General features: G+C 39.1%; 3 protein-coding genes across 4 annotated transcripts; 2 read left to right on the forward strand and 1 right to left on the reverse strand.

The window, feature by feature from the left end:
* Nucleotides 1–368: 368 nt before the first annotated feature.
* LOC149211209 (putative LRR receptor-like serine/threonine-protein kinase At5g48740) lies at nt 369–11,113 on the reverse strand. 2 transcript variants are annotated; one of them, XM_089396962.1, is made up of 9 exons: nt 10,984–11,113; nt 10,495–10,594; nt 9,893–10,120; nt 9,534–9,712; nt 1,553–1,607; nt 1,398–1,466; nt 1,078–1,264; nt 828–960; nt 369–739 (listed from the first exon to the last, which is right to left on the reverse strand). In XM_089396962.1, exons 3-9 carry the CDS (start codon nt 9,981–9,983, stop codon nt 659–661), a joined length of 795 nt encoding a protein of 264 aa, XP_089253088.1. In that variant the 5' UTR covers nt 9,984–10,120; nt 10,495–10,594; nt 10,984–11,113; the 3' UTR covers nt 369–658. The 2 variants fall into 2 exon arrangements, with proteins under 2 accessions (XP_089253088.1, XP_089253087.1); XM_089396961.1 differs by lacking the exon at nt 10,984–11,113 and adding an exon at nt 10,790–10,895.
* Nucleotides 11,114–11,750: 637 nt separating this feature from the next.
* Nucleotides 11,751–12,353, forward strand: LOC149211210 (uncharacterized). The gene has a single exon (XM_089399214.1). It carries the CDS (start codon nt 11,751–11,753, stop codon nt 12,351–12,353), a length of 603 nt encoding a protein of 200 aa, XP_089255340.1.
* Nucleotides 12,354–12,608: 255 nt separating this feature from the next.
* LOC149211211 (disease resistance RPP13-like protein 4) lies at nt 12,609–13,307 on the forward strand. The gene has a single exon (XM_089399215.1). It carries the CDS (start codon nt 12,609–12,611, stop codon nt 13,305–13,307), a length of 699 nt encoding a protein of 232 aa, XP_089255341.1.
* The last annotated feature ends 8,586 nt before the right edge of the window (nt 13,308–21,893 follow it).

Genomic DNA, 21,893 nt, shown 5'->3' on the forward strand with positions numbered 1-21,893 from the left:
ATTTTGACAATGTAACAACGGCGGAAGCCTTTCCTTTCCATTCAACATACACTCTTCTTGGAATTTTACCCTTAGGAAAGCAAGTATTCGACTCCAAGTTACAAAATATTAATTATTTTGACAATGTAACAAGGGCGGAAGCCTTTCATTTCCCATTCAATGTACACTTTTCTTGGAATTGTACCCCTGGAATCTTTACATGTTTGGCAACGACAACCTCCTTTTAACTTTACTTTCTCATACATGAAAGCCTCTTTAAGCTCTCCTACTACCTCACTCATGCTGGGCCTCCAAGATGATGTATGCTCAACACATCTGACCGCTAGTTTGGCAATAATAGTGATTGATTTCATGTCATATTTTCCATCAAGATTCAAATCTTTATTTGATATTATTAAAAAAAATGTGTCATGTTAACAAAGGGGAACAAGAAACACATGTCATCTGAATTATAAGTTAGAACTTAGTAAATTCAATGTTTTAAAGTTACTCGTGAATCTTTACATGTTTGGCAACGACAACCTCCTTTAGCTTTACTTTCTCATACATGAAAGCCTCCTTCAGCTCTCCTACTACCTCACTCATGCTGGGCCTCCAAGATGATGTATGCTCAACACATCTGAGCGCTAGTTTGGCAACAATAGTGATTGATTTCATGTCATATTTTCCATCCATCTCCTTGTCTATGATTTTCACCAGTTTTTTCAGGGGTTTCATTGATCGCCACATAGTCTTTCACCTGTAATGACGTGCAAATATAATTATTCGTACACGCACTTAAAATGAAAGCCTATGTATGGATGATTAATTACAAATAAATTCCTTACCCATCTCAACAGATTAATTTCTTCCTGAGGTAGAGTCACATCGATGGGTTTTCTGCCACATATAATTTCTAATAAAACGACACCAAAACTATATACATCGCTCTTTTGAGTGAACTGTTGAGTCATATAATACCTGTAAGAATATCCAACAATAAAAATGAAATTGCCGTGGCTCTTAATACTTGATCGAATTCCTGGGGCATCAAAAATAAAATTTCAAAGAGAAATGCAAGTTCTATGTGTCATTTACTCTGGATCCAGGTATCCCGCAGTTCCTTTCACTAAATCCTCGATAGGAGCCTTCCGATCCATTGTCATCATCGAGATACCGAAATCGGCCAGTTTTCCATTCAAATCGCTGTCGAGGAGGATGTTTGCAGTTTTCACATCCCTGTGAATTATCATTGGAATGCAACACACCTGCAGGTATTGCAGTCCTTCAAACAGAAACAGAAATGGGGAATACGGTTAGTCACGATTTCTCTTATTTAGTTGTATTCAAATACATAAAATTAAACAGCGTTTACACTACAAAAATGTAGTGTGAAAAAATTTATTTATTTTAATTACCCTCAGCCACATCGATTGCTATTTTGAGCCTGTTTCTCCAATTTAGTTTGGAAAGTCCTGCGGTCTGACCTGAAAGATAAATTTATTATTAAATGTATACTGTTTTTGTTGCAATATAAAACCAACCAAACAATATTCCTCGGAGACGTATTTACCATAAAGATGGTCCTTTAAAGGCCCTTCAGACATGTACTTGTAGATAAGCATAGGCTGTCGGGATTTAACAAAACAGTAACCCAGTAAACACGTCAAGTTCTTATGATGGACTTAACGCAGATCGACCTGTTAAGAAGGTGAATCAGTGTACATCAATTTTGATAAAATATGAGAATCTAGATTCATTTATTAATCAAATGCAATTACATATATACAAGAAGTGTTGTCTCAACATAGGTATTTTATCTTAGACACAATTTGTTGGTGAGAGATTATTTCAACCACACACCAATCTAGGAAATAGATCCTAATTACTAGGAAGAGACTCCTCTATTGAGTAAGAATCACAACTATGACAATTAGGAGTTACATTTTCCAACACTCCTCGTTAATGACTACTTATCTCAATATCAATCTGCAAAATCTAGTTGTGGTCAAATATAAAAAGAATTACAAATTATAACGAAAAGACACAGGCAGAAAACAAAAATAAGGACACAGTCAAACACCAGCAAAACGTGAGACAAAGCTCACACAACTTCATCAATTAATTTGCTCAATTACATCACACTTATATATGAAACTCACAACTAATTCTGGCAACCAATTCCTAACTAATTCATAACTAATTCTGTTCAACCAATTCACAACTAATTCTATTTCTGCATTATTCTCACATCCTCCCTTAATGGAGAAATGGATTTTCTACAATACCTAACTGACTTCTAAAAACTTCAAATTTGATTTTACCAAGGGGCTTAGTAAATATATCAGCCACATTATCCTTGGTGTTACAAAATATCAATCCAATTTCTTTTGACATAATTTTCTCACGTACAAAGTGGTACTGTAACTCAACGTGTTTTGTTCTAGCATGGTAAACTGGATTATGTGCTAATTTGATAGCACTCTGATTATCACAATTGATACATGTTGCACCAATTTGCGTTTCTTCAAGATCTGCAAGAATTCTCCACAACCAAATAGCTTCACAGGTGGCATTGGTCAAAGCTTTGTACTCTGATTTTGTTGATGATAAAGAAACAGTTGGCTGTTTCTTACTACTCCAAGATACGACCCCTGATCCAATATGAAATGCATAGCCAGAGGTAGATTGTCTGTCATCTGGATTTCATCCCAATCCGAATCAGAAAAACCTTTCAGTGCAACATCAGATTCATCAGTATACATAATACCAAGATTCACTGTTCCCTTTAAGTATCAGAGAACTTTCTTTGCAGCATTCCAGTGATTTCCTAAAGGCTTAGCCATGAACTGACTAAGAATACTGACTGAGTATGCAATGTCTGGCCTGGTAGTGGTGAGATAGTTCAAACTTCCCACTAACTGACGATATAATGTTCCATCTGCCTCTTTCGAACCATCTTCTTTGTACAACTTTGCATTCTGTTCTAAGGGAGTTGACATAGCTTTGCAATCTGTCATATTGAACTTTTTAAGAATCTCCTTTGTATATTTGCTTTGAGTGATCAAAGTTTTACCAGTTTCTCTCCATACCTCAATGCCTAAATAGCAATGCATTTCACCCAAATCTTTCATTTCAAAAACCTGTGACAACTGAACTTTAATTTCTTCAATTAACTTGTGAGCACTGCCAGTTATAATGAGATCATCCACATACAAAGATATTAAAGCAACATTTCCTTTTTCATCTTTCTTAGCATACAAGTTAGGATCATTTTTGCTTTTCACAAATCCATTTTGAAGAAAGAAGGTATCAATCTTTACATACCATGATCTTGGTGCCTGTTTCAAACCATACAATGCCTTTCTTAACCTGCAAACCAGATGCTCCTGTCCCTGTTTGACAAACCCTTCAGGTTGAACCAAATAAACTTCTTTCTGTAAATCACCATTTAGAAAAGCAGATTTGACATCCAATTGATGTATATTCCAATTATGTTTTGTGGCTAAGGCAATCAGTAATCTAATTGTATTCAACTTAGCTACTGGTGCAAAAGTGTCTTCATAATCAATTCCCTCCTGTTGAGCATATCCTTTTGCTACTAATCTTGCCTTAAATTTATCAATTGTACCATCTGCTTTAAATTTTGTTTACACACTTGATGGACTTGGCATCAAGTTTGCTTCTGTTAGCCTTAGGAATATGAGCAAAAGCAGTACATCCAAAGACTTTGAAATGACTCACATCAGGTTTATAACCATAAAGAACCTCAAAAGGAGTTTGAAAAACTAATTTCTTAGTGGGACATCGATTCTTCAGATAAACAACAGTGTTAATGGCTTCTGCCCAGAAACCATTAGAGATGTTCTTACCTTGCAGCATACTACGAGCAGATTCCACCAAGGTTCTATTCCATCGCTCTGCAACACCATTTTGCTGAGGGGTATGTGGCACTGTGAACTGTTGTTGAATTCCATTAGATTTACAATAGGTGTTAAATGCTTTTGATTTATATTCACCCCCTTGATCAGATCTGAGTATTTTGATGCACTTTCCTGTTTGTTTTTCAACCATATTTCGAAACTCTTTAAAATACTCAAATATGTCACTTTTCCTTCTAATGAAATAGACCCAGGTATATCTAGATCTATCATCAATAAAAATAACAAAGTATAAAGCACCACCAAGAGACCTAGTTTGCATAGGTCCACATACATCAGTGTGAATTAATTCAAGTATATCATACTTTCGTTTCTCAGTATGAACAAGAAACTCTTCTCTATGCTGCTTACCAAGTGCACAAGCTTCACATGGTAAATGTTCACACTTCATAACAGGAAGACCTTCAACCATTGATTTCCTTTGTAACAACGATAAATCATTGTAATTTAGGTGCCCATACCTGTGATGCCATAATTCTGCTGTCGATGTCTCGTTGGATGTCAATGCAACATGGCGCTTCATTGTCACATCCAATCTGTATAATCCTCCAACCCTGGTACCTGTAGAAACAACCCTGTAGTGGTCCTAAACATCTTTCACTATACACCCCAATTTACCAAATTCTACTTTTAAATTATTATCAGTGATAGTGGAAACAGATAGCAAATTCTTTTTGAGAGCAGGGACATACATCACATTATGAATCTGTCGCATTTGTCCATTAGGTAAGTACACATTTACTATGCCATAGCCTTGAACTTTAAGTGACCTATCATCTCCTAGGTAAATGTGTGTACCATCAGATTTCTCATAATATTTATCATACCATTCTTTATTACAAGTCATGTGTGCGGATGCACCAGAATCTATAAACCAAGCATTCTCATCATCAGTTTCATCAGACAATGCAGCATCAGAAAGAAATAGCTTAAGATTTTTAAATCCATCATTCACTGAGGTGTCTCTGTTTATGTAATTTCCATTATGCCTGCGATGTCTTTGATTTGATTCATTATTCTTTCTCCTATAGCAATCTTTAGCCAGATGTCCAGGTTTTCCACAATAATGACATTCAATGTTCCTTTTAACATAAGAATCAGGAGGTGCCATACCTTTCTGCTTTGCTTGAAAACGGCCTCTGTTTCTGTCCCATGGTCTCCCTCGGAATAGTCTTTGGCCTCTTGCAGTCAGAGCCAAATCAGAACCATTTGACTCCAGTTCAAAAGTTTTCATGCGCTCTTCTTCTTGAAGAAGAATTCCAGCCAATTCTTCAAATGTAGGAGGTGTCGGTCTAGCGGAGAGAGCTGAAATAAAGACTTTATAGTCTGGGACTAACCCCTTTAAAGTAACAGTTACCAAGTCTGTACTAGAAACCTTTTCACCAATATCACCAAGCTTATCACTGAAATCTTTAATTCGGGAAAGAAAGTTACTAATGCTTTCATTGGCATCCATTTTGATAGATAGCAGCTTTGTTTTTAAAAATAAAATACGGTTTGCATTAGTAGTCTCATACAAACCTTTGAGAGTGTCCCATGTCGCCTTCGAAGTTTCACAGTCCCGAATGTGAGGAATAATATTGTCCTTCACTGACATGCGTAGCAGCACCCTTGCTTTCATTTCACGCTTCTCCCAATCTTGAGTATTAGTAGGAGGTTGAGGCTTGGTCTCGTCACCTTTGACAATCGGCCAGAGATTGTATGCCTCCAGTACTGTCATGATCTTAAATTTCCAATTGACATAATTTTCTCCATCAAGTCTTGAAGACTCATTTAAATATGAATCTGCAAGAGGATTAGCCATTTCTCCACCAATGACCAAATTCAAACAAAACTTAAAACAGAAAACTCACAAGCTTCTTAAACAATAATACCGCAGGCCTCACTGCCTGAGTAATTTAATAACTATAACTAAAACTCTGCGTATACACTTCACACTCAGAAAAAAAAATAGTGCAGTATGCGCACACTCTAATGGCAGAGTCTTACTGCCCACGAAGAGGAGAGAGGCGCAGAGCGTGTCACCGTCGCCGTGACTGGTTCGCAGTAATCGCCATGAAACTAAAACCACCGATAATGCAGAACTAAAATTGGTTGGAGACCACGATTCCAGGCGTGCTCCCTTTAACTTTAACTCGACACCGCAGCACACAGCAGCCACAGGAAGTAGATTCCAGGTGTGCTCTGCAGACAGGCTTCACGGTTTTCACGATCTCCAAGATTCACGTATATTGGTGCTTCTAAAACGTACAGCACTGGGGCTTTTTGTGAACTGAGAGGGATTCTTTTCACATAGAAGAACTTCGTTCGGCTTTTGGACAGAAAATGTTCTTAGTACCGACGCGTTTCCTCCAGATTGTGAAGAGGACCGGTTCTGCTGGGCTCCTATGGAAGAAAATCAAGCTGACTTCGCCTGCATCGAGTATGGCAGAATGAAGCGGTCTTAAGGGCATGTGCTGGACCACCTCCTGAAGGAGTTATGCCACCTCCAGAATCTAAAAAGAAAAGTGGAGATGTGAAAGGCTCTGATACCAAATTACAAATTATAACGAAAAGACACAGGCAGAAAACAAAAATAAGGACACAGTCAAACACCAGCAAAACGTGAGACAAAGCTCACACAACTTCATCAATTAATTTGCTCAATTACATCACACTTATATATGAAACTCACAACTAATTCTGGCAACCAATTCCTAACTAATTCATAACTAATTCTGTTCAACCAATTCACAACTAATTCTATTTCTGCATTATTCTCACAAAAAGAATATGTTGATGTCCATATAAAGGAGCAACCATCCATCTGAATGCATGGGTACTAGTGGCTGCAACTGCTAGTTTTGTAGGATGTCTTTCGCATAGATGGTTCTTTCAACCATTATAACTGCACACCTGTACCTGTACCTGTAAATCCCCCTCCAATATCATCATGGGTTTTATCAGATTACTCGTAACCATGTTCTGGGTTTTAACGAATCACCCTCAACCATACCTCCAAGGGCTCTTAGCCATCAAAGCTAAACACATCCATGAAGGCTCAACTCAGCCACGAAGGCTCAACATAGCCGCTCTAGGCCACAAATCTGCCACTAGGGCACTCTAGCCACTTTGGGCTACAAACCTGCCACTAGGGCACTCCAACCACTAAGGCTCACCAAAGACTGGATTCAACGAGGCCAAGGGTTTTCTCAGCGAATCCTAAACCATGCTAATAGGAATCTTTGTCCCACTTCACTTTTATAAGTGGTTTCTTGCTTACCACAAATCGACATTGCAAATACAAAGTGGTTTTTAGATTTACTACGAACTGTCGAGTACACATTCCTTATGAGGATTATATTTCACACTCCAACTCTTGGACTTACCAAGTAAATACTTTACAAAAACCACTACAAAACATCTTAGACTTGCTTACTAATAAAATTTATAACTCATAATACAACATAATATTGAGTCTATTCTACAAACACAAACAAACTTTCAAGCCCACTCATCTTGGATACACCATATCATTTATATGCTCAAACACACCACTGTTTTTCCACATGAATATCATTGGCTTTGTACATTGAATATTGTTCCTCGATTTCCATGTTTTACCTGTCATCCGTTAGAGTCACGAATTCTAACCAAATGACTTCACATTGAGGAGGCGAACCTCAATATGTATACAAATTCCAAGACATATTCTCCTTCAAAACAATATAAAATAATAGCACAAGCCATGATCTAAAACAAATTACTAAGATTTTATACATTAATGCAAAAACACCAACACATAATATGAATAATACAAATACACTTCCTTCCAGTCTGCGGTTCTCACTATAAGAGGCTCTACGTCTCCATTGCCAAATCTCTGCAATCATAGGCTCTCTCCTCCTCCTATGGACTGATCTCTTCAAAGGAACTCGACAAACATAAGCCTCGGCTCACACCTGTCGGTGCTCCGTATCCCAACAATGACAACAGATAAAATCGCTCTGGTGCACCCAGCGCACTTCTGTTGACACCAACAACATCATGACAAAGTCGAGCCAATTCTCGAGATATTAAAAAAATAGCTCAACAAATTTGCCAGGAGAGGAAAAATGGGAATTCAAATAAATTAATGCGATATTACATATGGAAATCTACAGGCTGTGGCAGCTCCATATGAGGGACGAACTCCAGCGCTACTTCAAATGCCTCACAAGGCACAGTAAAGACATCTTTGCTCCTCACTGGCACTGATTCGACGAATCCCACAACTTTGTTCCTCGTTCGCACTGAACTTCAGGCATACTCTCAACCACGGTTGTCCACGCTCGCCACATGCAGTTGAGTCCTCCAGCCCTCGGACAAACTTCAAACAACCTCAGTCAACCAGCATGCAGTGCTCCACAACACCAACATGCAGTCCTCCACAAGAAGCACTCCACTTAGCCTACTCTCTCCACTCATCATTGCGCAGTTCACCAGACTTGCCAGCAGTTGATGGGCGGGTGCCACTTCCTCCAGATGAAGGACGAGCAATGTAGTAGATCCCCAAGCACTGCCAGACGTAGGTGGTGATCGACCAGTGGTGCGTCAGCTCAAAGTACCCTTGGGAACGATCTCCACATTGGGGTCTAGACCACGTTTTTCCAACCTCTGACTTGGTAGATTCACTGGTTTTGGGACTTTTCCCAACACAGTTATCCCACCTCTGCAGGCGGATACCCCCCTTCTTTCTCCAGTTAACATGGTTGAAGCAACTTTTCAGCTCAGCAAGTTGCCAAGGCTGTTCAAGTACTCCAAGTAAAGATTCCGACGACATAAAATATCAAAGGCCTGACAAAGAAGAAAGAACCCCACTGCTGTTGCTGCTCCACCTCCTCTGTTGCATAAACCTCCTCGGGGAACAACAAACTCGGGCCACAGCAAAGAAAAAACTAAAAAAACCCGCACTCGCACTCTGATCCCTCACACAGCCCATGCGGATCATCTACAAAGTATGATCCACTTGAAGATCAGCCTGCACAACGATAGAGCCACAGATTTGATCACAAATCTTAGGGATCGATCACCACAACCACTGTTTCTCTTCAATATACAACTATGTGCTACATAGAGGTCTTCTCCGCAGGCTGCGTCTCTCACTCCAACAGCTCAACGCTAACAAGGCACAGCCCCTCTACGGCTCACAAGCACACAACTGCCAAGCGAGCGGACAAACTAAAAAAAACTAAAACAAAATATATTTCTCTCTTCCTTCAGCCCAGGACGAGCCAAGCCCACCAGGGGCCAGGCCGTCACGGCTCTCCAATACCATGATAAAATATGAGAATCCAGATTCATTTATTCATTAAATGCAATTACATATATATAAGAAGGGTTCTCTAGAAATAGCACTCTATGTTGGACACACAATATGTTGGTTGTGAGATTATTTCAAACACACATCAATCTAGAAAATAGATCCTAATTAGTAAGAATCACAATACATTTTCCAAGAATCACAATACATTTTCCATAATCACAATACATTTTCCAAGAATCACAATACATTTTCCAACAAATTTTACTATGTTAACATATTTTTTCTTCTTAATTGCCAGAGAAGCGAAATGATTAGGAAATTGGAATTACCTCAGTCAAGAACTCCTGAAATCTGCCTCTTGTATTCAGTGAAAACATTTTTATTGCTATCTCTTTTGCGTCCTGCAGTTTACCAAGGAATACCGTTCCAAAGACACCAGACACAATCTGGTGACTAAAGTTTTGTGTGGCTTCCACAATCTGGTGTAGGGTAAAAACCATCGATTCGTCTGTAATCCATATAAAATTCGCAAAGTATGAAAGCACTGTCTTACGTAGCTTCATATGGGGAATTCCCACCATATTTCATATTAGAATGTTCTTAAAATATATGTTGCAGACCTTCATTGTATAGTTTTCTCATGTTTTTCTACACATGGAACATTGAACATCTGAATTTAAATTCTCACCTTTACGTAGAAGCAGTTTTTCGCTGATTTTTTCCCTGGGACGCTGCTTTGCGCTGAATTTCTTCCAATATATGGTAATACCCGCCATCATCACTAAAGCAATTAATGAATCCTCCAGTGATAGTTATTCCGAGAATAACACTCGCTTTGTTCTTTCTTGAATTATTTCTTGTTTCTTGAATACAATCGCCGCCCTTATACATACAGAGGTAAGGATTCGCACAGTATCTGCAACACACACCAAAGGAAGGGACTTTCACTGTACCCGTGAATGTCATGCAGTAAAATTTCATAAACTTTCAACCGTTTACGTATTACTGTTGCACGTGGCATTCCTTGCTTGACTGGTAACAGAAATATTAAATAACAAACATAACTTGAAAATTTGATATTGGAAATTTGCTGTGAATACAAGGAAATGCTATATTACTCAGATTCAATTAAAGCTTGTCGAAAATTTATGCACGAATTATACAGGTGAAACCATTGTTCCATATAAACCTGTGATAATAGTAAAGAGATTGTAATATGATATTTAGTAGTTAAATAAACAGGGAACTCTTTAGGGTTTCTGAGATCAGATACCCAGTCTGGAAAATTACCACTGATTGTTTTGAAGATGTCTGCACAACAAGCGAACCGATCCGCAGCAGTTTTCTTTGAAAATGAGTATCAAGAGAGAGTTTATCTACAGAAGAAACACTTGAAAAACCAGCAAAAAGATCAGAGCTTATCTCCAGAAGAAACTTTTACAATTTCTCCAGCATGCTTAAACTTGAGAAATCTGACAGAATTGAAGACTCAACACAATATCTGGTTAATTAGACATAAACCCAGTTGGAGATTCAATACTGGATTTCACAGAATGTCATTTATTGTTTAACTAAATATACTTACTATTTATGCAATTTTAGATTTAGCCAAATATCTTTAGAACAAATTTTATTTCGTGAAATTCTCAACTCTTTGGTTAAAATTTAAACAACCTAATACACATTTAAATTTTATAATTTAACTTTTAGAAAATTACATATCATTTTCATCTCATATGTTTTCGATTAAGAAACTATGACTTCACCTAAAGTTCATACCTACTATTCAGACTGGTGTCGTTCATAGGTACCGGTCATTTCAGTGATTGTAGAGTGGTATCGTTCATAGGTACCAGTCATTTCAGTGATGGTTGATTTTGCCGATAAGTCACTTAAATTTTATAATTCAACTTTTAAAAAAACACATATCATTAGAAAATTACATATCATTTTCATCTCATATGTTTTCGATTAAGAAACTATGACTGCACCTAAAATTCATAACTACCAATCAGACTGGTATCGTTCATAGGTACCAGTCATTTCAGTGATTGTAGACTGTTATCATTCATAGGTACCAGTCATTTTGTAGACTGTTATCATTCATAGGTACCAGTTCAGCGATGTTATATTTTGCCCATAAGTCACTTATGTAGGGCTTGATTCGCCGATTCCCTCAGACACGTGGACATTTGAATCCATCGATCCCGTCGAGCGCTGACATTGATTTGACGTGAGCATTTGCTTGTTCGGTGTATAAAGCTGAAGTGATAGGTGTAACTATTTCCCCGCTGATTCATATTTGCCCCCACACATTTTCGTGGTTAATTAGACTATTTTAACGTCTAGCTTTAGGCAAGATCACAGCATCAAAATCATTGAGAGAAAGGAGAAAATATGGGAGGTCCTGATTTGTATCTGGATCAATAGGCGTTCTTATTGACAGGGCGGTTCAAGTAATAGAGGGGCATATCAAGATTGCTCTTTCTTGCAGAAAAGAGTTGAGGGTTTTGGAAAATTTAGTGAAGGAGATTCAGCGTATAAACATGGAAATTCAACAATATGGAATAGCTATTCGGCAGGCTCAGAGTGATTTAGTTAACAATATTGAACCCGTTACAGTCAACAACTGGCTTCAAACATTGAACAGAATTATGGAAGATGCAATCAAAATAGTGCATAAATGTCAAGTTCCAGCATATAATATAGTATCTCGATATTTGTTGAGTAAAAAAATCAGGAAGAGTAGTGACAGTCTACAGAGTCATATGGAAAGACTGCCTTTGATTGGATTCACTCATCACCTCCGTTTTGGACAGCAAAACATACAGTTACAAAGCCACGAAGCTGCTCAGAGCCAATCTTCAATTCCTCCAGCAAGGCAGCCAAGCCTTGCAAGTTACAGGCAGCAGCCAATTCAAGAGGCGTGCATCGTGGGACAAGATGAGGTATTCGAAACCCTTAAACGTCTGCCAACAGATGATAAGGAAATCGCGGCCTCTGCAACATCCAGAATAAGCGTTGTTGGCGTGGGTGGATTCGGAAAAACTCTGCTCTTCAAGAGAGCCTTGAATGACAAGCAAGTGCAACAACACTTTGAGAAAGATTTGATTCTGTGGTTGACAGTTTCCCAAAATTTGTCAATCTAAATCTTCGCAATAACCTTGGGAGACATATGGACCTCCATATAAGTGAGGGCTTTGACGTGAGATGGAGCCAAGAAGATGTCAAGAGATGGATTTATCAAAAGACTAACAGCAGGAGATTCTTGCTATTTTTAGATGATATTTGGGACAACAGTGAAAATCTGTTGGAGATGTTGGGCGTACCTAACGATCAGATGAATGACACCTCCAAGATCGTTGTATCGACATTGGACAAGAGATCGAAGATTCCTTTCAAAAATGAGAGTGGGTACCCAAATTACCATCGATGGTCTGTCTGCAGATGAGCGCTGGAGCCTCTTCTGCTTTCATGCGTTTGTAGGTAATCAGCACATTCCACATGTTGGAATTGAAAAGATTTCCCGGGATGTCTGTGGGGAGCGTGATCGGCTGCCGCTTGCTCTCAAAGTAATAGGGGCAGCCATGGCGGGCATCACTGGGCCATCAGATTGGCGGCTGACTCTGGAGAAGTTGCAAAATGCGGATAAAGTGGACCCTCATGTAGAGAAGAAACTCTACAATCGGTTGAGATTGAGTTGTGACGCGCTGTGCACTTTGCAATATTTAACTTTGCAACTCTGCTTTCTCTACTTGGACACCTTCAAAGAGGACGAGAAAATGTATGTGCAGGATGCGATAAACTTGTGGATAGGAGAGGGCCTTCTTCCCACGGAAGATGGTAAAGATCCATTAGAAGTTGGAAGAGCTTACGCTAACTTTTTAGTGGATCGATGTCTGATCGAAGTTACCATTAAGGACGCTGATGGACAGGTGGTGATCTTTTCCGTGCATGATGTTTTACATCATCTAGCGTTGCAAATCGCCGAGAAGGAAGAGAATTGTTGTTTCAGAGTGGGGAAAAGTTTGGTGGAATTCCCATTGAAACATTGCACCCATAAAACCAAGATTTCTCAATTGCACACAAATCTAAGAACATAGTTAGGAACAAACTCCTCCCATTAGAAATAATCACAACTGAGACAAGTAGGAATTACATATTCCAACACACCCCCTTAATGATTACTTGTTTCGATATCAATCTGCAAAGTCTAGTTGTGGCCAAACATAACAAAAGAATATGTTGATGTCCATATAAAGGAGCAACCATCCACCGGAATGCATGCGTTCTAACTATTGCAACCCCAGTCTTGTAGGATGTCCTTCGCATACATGGTTCTGTCAACCATTATAACTATATAAATGTACCTATACCTGCAGATCCCCCTCCAATATCATCATCATGGGTTTTATCAGATTACTCGTAACCATGCTCTGGGTTTTATTGGATCACCCTCAACCATGCCACCAAGGGCTCTTAGCCACTACAACTCAACTCAACCACCAAGGCTAAACACAGCCATGAAGGCTTACCACAGCTTCTCTGGGCCACAAATCTGCCACTAAGGCACTTCAGCCACTCTGGGCCACAAACCTGCCACTAGGGCACTCCAGCTACTTTAGACTACAAACGTGCCACTATGGCACTCTAGCCACTAAGGCTCACCAAAGACCTGACTCAACTAGGCCGAGGGTTTTCTCGGCTAACCCTAAACAATGCCAGCAGGAATCTTTGTTCCCCTTTACTCTTACACGTGGTTTTTGGCTTACCACAAACTGACACTACAAATACAAAATTGTTTTTAGATTACCATGAACTATATGGGAGTACACATGCCTTACAAGTCTTACAACACAACTCCAACTTGTGGAGTTACCAGGTACATACATCATAGAGACCACTATAAAACATCCTAGACTTGCTTACTAATAAAATGTGTGACTGATAATACAACATGCTAGTGAGTCTATCACGCAAACTCACACTAACTCACACAAAAATTCAACTAGTTGTCCATCATCCCAAATTTTCACTTGCTTTGCACAAAATCAATATTTGTTGCACTTCAACCTTGACCACCGAGTGCCTTTGGTATCTTCTTTCTATTTTTGATTTAATTGGATTCACATTCACGATTTTTTAGAGTAGCTAATTCTAACAAAAACCACTCCATTGAGTTAGCTAGGCACAATGCTTCTAATTCCAAAACATTTATAAATACCACATTAATTTGTTTCTCATTGGATTTAGATTTTTAAGTCTTCAATTCTAACAAATTTCACTTTTACCTTGAGTTGATCAGGCTCAATGTGTTTACCTTCCCAAACTCCAATTCTGTCAAATTGACCCGAAAAGAATGAAGAGGGCGGTAAACCTCGGGTTGCATGAGCAAGACACTCTCCAGATCTCTGTAGAAAATCTCCCCCACGGCCTTTTCCTGACGCCTTGAAAATGTGTTTCCTTCACAATCGACGAAATCAATAGCCCACATCATCTCTCACATACAAAGTGCATCATCGAATGACAACTCCCAGTAAAAGAGGACAAGCAACATCTGAAATGCAAAGAGAAGACTCTCTATGCCAATTGAGCCAAGTGCTTGAATAATTGGATGTCAATCAGCTGCAATATTCTTCCCATGGCTTCTAATTGTTTCATCACACCAACAGGACCTTCCATTTGGAAATTTGGTCGCATTCTTTGGAGAAGACTCTCAAAGCACCAGAATGCATCCGCATCATCCTAAAAAAGAACAATGAATGGAGATAACAAATCACTCATACGTTGGCAATAACCAGCGGTTCGAGCCACCCAGGCATATACAACAAGGATATCTGACATTCAAGCCTTGTTTCACCATACCGAGCTAGCAGAAGACCGAAAAAAAAAATGAAGAAGCAGATCGAGCCCAATCAAAACTAAGACTTTCACATCTTCTAAAGCAATTTCATTTTTTGATTTTATAAAATTATGCAAGATCGGAATCCACTTGAGAGTGTATGCAGAGGAAGGATCGTTAAGCTTCCGTACATCTTTCACTGTATTCACTACTTTCGTAAACGTGTCCTTTTCTTTAACTGTGAGAACTGCCACCGGAGGAGGCAACCAAGCATTGTAGAGATGCATCTTGGATTGCAAACAAATGTACGGCCTTTGAAGAGCACTTTAATCTTAGCTCTGTGACGAAGATTTGGAACAAATTTAATGATGAAATTTTGCTTCAAGGTGAAGAAACTGTCATTTATAGTCGCCTTCCTTCCTATGGATGTCTCCAGCAGCAGGGCGCTTGTATGCCTACATTAGTGGCTCCACCCGTGGTTGCATCACCCCATGCGACATTCCAAGAGGGGCACAGAGACGCATGAGCAAGTTGTCGAAGCCATTGTTCATTCACATTACAACCTTTGATCACACATGACCGTCGGATCAGCACATCAAATTTATAACATGAAAGCACAAACCTCCACGCTGCAGATCCCACGTCTGATAGAAACCTTCACTCGCACACCACGTCATTTCAACTCACCAGCACAATGTTTCTCAACACTCTATCATTGCTACTACAATGCGATCTCAGAATTAGATTCGTCTCCCACGAAGATCCGACACCTTGACCCGAACAACGACAGACATCGGGCGATCTCCACCTCTGCTGCTCCACTGCTAGGCGTCCCAGTGACCTCCACAGCATGGATCTACCACACCGCCACCGCACCACCGAGAGAGTTGGTTACCAACGCCACCTCTACGCTGTAAGATCCATCGATTGAAATGGACAAACTTAAACAACTAAAACAACATATACTCTCACTCTTATTTTCCTCAACACATTTCCCTCAATCTAAGATAGGCCAAGCCCAAGAGGGGCCAAGCCCTCAGGGGCTCTAATACTATGATAAAATCTAATAGTGCAGACTATCTTAGCATTCATTAATTAAATATGATATTACATATATATAGGAGTATTGTCTCAAGATAGGAAAACTATCTTAGGCACACAATCTGTTGGTTGAGAGAATATCTCAACCACACAAAAATCTAGAAACATAGTTAGGAACAGACTCCTCCAGATAGAAATAATCACAACTGAGACAAGTAGGAATTACATATTCCAACATATGAGACTTTGATTGAATGAAGTGTGTTGAGTGCTTAGGAATTCTCTAGGTGAAGATTGACTCACCTGGAAAGCCTCTTGATTTTATCTCATACTTTGTCTCCTTGAATTTTATCATGGTATCAAAGCATGGGATTAGAGGCTTATGTGTTGTTTATTAAGTGAGGCCGAGTCCTTAAAGATGGACTGCATGATCTCCGGTGATGAGAGAAAAAGTTTGAAAGGCAAGAACACGTCCTCTGCTTGGTGCGTGGCGTGTTGGAGCGGCTGCGTGCATATCCTACGTGCTTGAGTGGAGCAGCCTGCGTGTTTGTTCATGGTATCACTATCTGCCTACAACTTCGATGGTGCCTGTAGCTAAGGCGTCAAAGCCTATAACTGAAGTGTTGTAGCTCTGTGTTAGTCCGGGTTGTTTGTTTTATTGATCTGTTGCTTAATTGTCATGAAGTGCCATTGTCATGAAGTGCCATCGTCGTGAAGTGCCTCTATTCATGGACTTGTATTAGATCAGATCGAAGGCAACGTCCAGTGTAGAGTGGTGTGGTGGATCTGGAGTGTGTTGTTCATGCCTCTTTGTGAGGGCAGCATTGCAATGTGGAGCAATCTGTTGAGAGTGATTTGTGTTCTTTGGCATCCAGTTTTGATTATTTTGAAGTGAATTGGTTTGGATCCGAATTACTCCAAAGAAGAATGCAAAGGAGAAGGCAGTACAAGGTGCCTGTGCACATGACGATTTTTAAGGCAGTGGAAGTGTGTGGTGTGTAGAGTGGATCTGTCCACAACGCTGCATGCTATGCAACGGTCAAGCTACAGTGTCTAATCAGCATTCGAACAATGTCGCCCAGCGAAGGCAACAACGCGGTTCCTGAATTTGATGGGCTCGTGTATTTTTAAAGGATTCTAGAGCCTTCATGCATGTTGCAGCAATGCTGGATTAGTGATAAGTGTGCATTCTGTGAGTTGATTTTGTAGCAGAGTGTGGTGTTTTGTTTTCGGTCAACCATCGCTCCCACTAGCAGAGAGTGCCCTGCATTGACAGAGGCAAAATTACAAAATTGAACATATTAGAGGTGAAACACTGCCTCAGCATGTCGAGGAGTGTGGTGCATATGGTTTTGACCAGTTAAAGGGTGTGATTGCCAACATCTCTTGGGCGAATGTGATTGGTGTAACTCGAAGGTTGAATTCCCAAGTGACCGACCACGTTGGAGTTGCTTTTTTGTGTGCTACTAACTTCTAGCATTGCATCCAAATAGAGTGGGTATGTGTGCTAGCGTGAAAGAAGCGAGGAGTTGTATTGCAGAAAGCGCAGAAAGTCAATCGTTGGAGCCGTGAGGTGGTTTTGTTTTTTTTGTTGCAAAATTGTTGCCATATTAGGTGTGTGTGGGGTCTAGGAAAGAAATTTGGAGTAAAGTAAGTGGCGTTTTCAATATGTTTGTATTTTTAGATGTCTTTGAAATTGATCATTTTGATGATATCCTTTTCATGTGGCCATTTGGAGGCATTTTTGGCTTGCGTAGTATTTTGAGTCAAAAGAATTCTTCGACAAACAATATGGTTTTATTAATGGCCAGAAGTATCATGAGTCACAATCTGCTCAATAGGTTTCTACAATTGAAGAGCTACCAGTGGTTCATGAAGAAGGGCGTAAACACTTGAATCATGAACCTATTGTTCAAGATCTAGATGATAACGAGGGAAACACAGAACTAAGAGCACAACAGAGACAAAGAGGAAACAAAAGTGTCTTCAATGGAACTAACAATTCTTATCAAAGCCAATCATCATCTCAAGCTTTTCCATCTCAAAGCTCCAAAGTAATCTACAGGGGACAAAATAAATCATATTATACATCCTTAATAATAAGGAGAATGGACTTTAATGAGGTGACCCACAAGGAGCACATGGAATCAGATAAAACCTTGTGTGGGTGGAAATATTCTCATGCTTAGATGATTGATACTAGAAGTAATGCTTCAAGTAAGCTTGCACTCTGTGGAGCGTTATCTATCACCAATGATCAAGACAAACCACATCAAGTGGCCTATGTTAAGCCAAGGAAGGAAAAACATGACTTTGGGTGAATTTCTCCATTAAGATGGAGAGTTGGATTAATGGAGAAATCTAGTCTTTTCTATATTAATGTATTTGGTTGTTTGTTGTTGTAGGTTAGGATTCAGATCCTCTATTTAGGTCCAAGATCGTATTATTTAGGGAGTGGTTCAAACCACCCAGCTAATGTGTGATTTTATATGTACCAGATTTTGATTGAATGAAGTGTATTGAATGCTTAGGCATTCTCCATGTGAAAATTGACTCACCTAGAGAGCTTCTAGATTTTATCTTATACTTTATCTCCTTGAATTTTATCAAGTTCTAACCTATATACAGAGAGAAAAAGGCCCCCGTTGATCGGTAGTCCAAGAAAAGATATTTTGCCACTCCTCGACAAGCAGATACACTATGAGCTCATCTACAATGGATCAACCATATGTGTTGGATCCATCCTACACCAGGCTGTTGGAATGTAAGAAAGGCACTGGGACTAGACTTGCCTTGGATTTTTCCATGCCATTGTACCACTTCTTTCCATATTTCCACTTTGCTATCTGTGATGAATTTTTTCAGATGCTACTGAAGACCCTGGTAGTTTTATTTTTGTTCTCGGCTCTCTCCAATAACCACTCTATGTTATCAGGTTATGGAATTTTTGAAATATGCTGTCAAATTGAACTTTTTTCTGAAATCTGCTCACTACAATAACCTGCAAATTGATTTACAATTTATATATAACTATCACAATCTATATTCAACACACACCAAATGAAGGGACTTTCATTGTACCTGTGGATGTCATGTAATAAGATTTCATAAACTTTCAACCATTTACGTATTACTGTTGTACGTGGGATTCCTTTCTTGGCGAGTAACAAAAATATTAAATAACAAACAAAACTTGAACCTTTGACAATGGAAATTTGTTGTGAATACAAGGAAATGCTATATTGTTAGAAAAATTGACAGCGCGTAGAGAATTTACGCCCAGAGGCATAGGGCTATGACTCTTCGCGAAGCTATACAGAGACCTAAGAAAAATATTCACTCATGGAAAAAATAGATCAAATTAGGTTTGGAGCAACACACTAAAAATTTAGTATTGAATTCTAAAACATGAAAATACATTTACATGAGACTGCATCTCATTTACCAAGTAAAACAAAGGTTTTACAGTGATTTACACTTAGACGGAATAACACACAGTAAAACACAGTGACTATTGCTTTCAGGCGCCCAGCAAAATTTGTTCCACACTTTTCTCCTCAGATACCCTTGCTCCTTTTTCTTTTAAATCTCTTACCCTTTGTCTACAAAATGAATTTTACGTTCACATTTAACTCAACATACGATTTTACATTTAATTCACGACAGAGAAAAATAATTAATATGATGTTGTTGTTGAGTGTGATCAGAATCACGCAGGTTTTTGTGGAGTGTGGGCAATAGTCACTGAATGAATGCTTGCCCATATCTATTTACCAAAATACATTAAATTCTTTAAATTCCTTTGTGCATTTCAGAATCGTTTGCACCTGGCTTCAGTCCTTCCATCTTCAAACAGAGACGCAACTTGCAAAAATACTTTTGACAAGTATGGTTGTTGTCAGAGTGTTTATTGTGGTGGTTTGGATTATTATTTCCAACACTCCCCCTTAATCACAATTGCCACAATTGACAATTCCCAAACAGTTTATGAGATAAAATAAAAAAAAAAAAAAAAAAACTTTCATATGCCAATGGCTTTGTGAAGATATCAACAAATTGTTCTTGTGACCTGCAGTGCTGCAACACAATTTCATCATTGTTAATCAACTCTCTAATAAAATTATATTTAGCATCAATATGCTTGGTCCTCTTGTGGAAGACATAATTATTTGATAACGCAATTGCTGAGGTATTTTCAAAGAAAATAGTTCTCGCTCCCTCTTGGTCATGATGAAGATCCCTCAACATCCTTCTCATCCAAACTGCCTGACACGTTGCTCTTGTTGCTACTGTTGCTGCGACATATTCAGCTTCTGTTGTTGATAGTGACACTATTGGCTGCTTCTTGGAGGCCCATGAAATGGCGCTGTAACACAAATGAAAAACATATCTTGACGTGCTCTTTTTGTCATTGACACTGCCTGCCCAATCACTGACAGTGTAACCAACCAACCTGAAATCACTTGTTGCTGTGTACAAAACACCATACTATTTTGTCCCATTGACATACCTTAAAATCCTTTTCGCTGCTTGCCAATGTGTTTCCTTGGGTGTCTCTATGAACCTTGACACCAAACTTACTGCATACATTATATATGGCCTAGTGGTGGTCAAATACATCAAGTTGCCTATCATGCTTTTATATAATTTCGGATTGACATTGCTGCTGCAATATTCTTTTCTCAACTTCAACCCTATGACAGTTGGAGTTGGTGCAGACTTGTTGTTCTGCATTTTAAACCTCTCCAAAATGTCTACCACATCCTTCGCTTAAGAGATAAAAATGCCATTTTCTATTTGCTTCACTTTTATGCCCAAAAAATATCTTAACAATCACAAGTCAATCATTTCAAATTCACTCTTCATGACTTGCTTGAAATCAATGATGAGGAAATCATCATTGCCTATAAAAATCAAATCATCTACATATAAGATGATAATGAGAATCTTACCTTCGCTCGCTTTGATGTAGAGAGTAGGTTCACCGTCAAATTTGTTGAAACCATTGTCCAACAAGTAAGCATCTATCCTATTGTACCATATGGGCGGTGCTTGCTTCAACCCATAAAGAGCTTTCCTCAACCAATACACTTTGTCTTCTTGGCCTTCAACCTCGTAACCAAGTGGTTGCGCAACATACACTTCCTCTTTCAGCACTCCATTCAAGAACGTTGATTTTATGTCCATTTGATACACTCTCGATTTGTGTTGCATGACAATCGCCACTACTGCGCGCACTATCTCCATCCACATGACTGGCGCGAACGTCTCCACGTGATCTCTTCCATGTTGCTGCTTGTATCCTTTGAAAACTAGCCTCACTTTATGTCTTTCAATCTTTCCCTCAATGTTTCTTTTGGTCTTATAGACCCACTTCATTCCAAAAACATGTTTTCCTTTCGGAAGGTTCACTAACTCCCATGTGCCATTCCTTTCTATTGCTTCTATTTTTTCCTTCATTTCCGCAACCCACTTTTCTTCTTTAACTGCATCTTCAAAATGGATTGGGTCGTATACATGAAAAAACAAGGCAAATAAGGAATTCAAACCAGCGCTACTGTCAACTTCATCCTGCTCATAAATTTCATTAAAATTTCTGAATTATGGTCTTCTTGTGCTTGCTGAAGATGGGCTTGACATGTCACTTCGTGTCGCACTTTGCGGCGTGCTTGGAGAAGCACTTTCTTGGCTGTGTGAAACTGTCCTATTATTTTTTGATGGCGTTTCTTGCTGCCTGCTTTGTTGTGGTTGAATAGGACTAGAGGGAGTCACTATTGAGGAATTACTTGCTACTGTTAATTCCTCT

The sequence above is a fragment of the Pinus tabuliformis genome, chromosome 1_2 (assembly GCF_031772625.1).
Source record: "Pinus tabuliformis cultivar Carrire ecotype Pingquan chromosome 1_2, CPIR1, whole genome shotgun sequence".
NCBI lineage: Eukaryota > Viridiplantae > Streptophyta > Pinopsida > Pinales > Pinaceae > Pinus > Pinus tabuliformis.

Bases quoted from the DNA above. Each gene is read 5' to 3' on its own strand.
- LOC149211211 (XM_089399215.1), top strand. From the start codon at position 12,609: ATGAGAGTGGGTACCCAAATTACCATCGATGGTCTGTCTGCAGATGAG.
- LOC149211210 (XM_089399214.1), top strand. From the start codon at position 11,751: ATGGAAATTCAACAATATGGAATAGCTATTCGGCAGGCTCAGAGTGAT.
- LOC149211209 (XM_089396962.1), bottom strand. From the start codon at position 9,983: ATGATGGCGGGTATTACCATATATTGGAAGAAATTCAGCGCAAAGCAG. The intron at 9,713-9,892 runs GTGAGAATTTAA...TATGGATTACAG, and splicing joins AAAACTGCTTCTACGTAAAG to ACGAATCGATGGTTTTTACC. The intron at 1,608-9,533 runs GTAATTCCAATT...AAATCCCGACAG, and splicing joins TTCAGGAGTTCTTGACTGAG to CCTATGCTTATCTACAAGTA.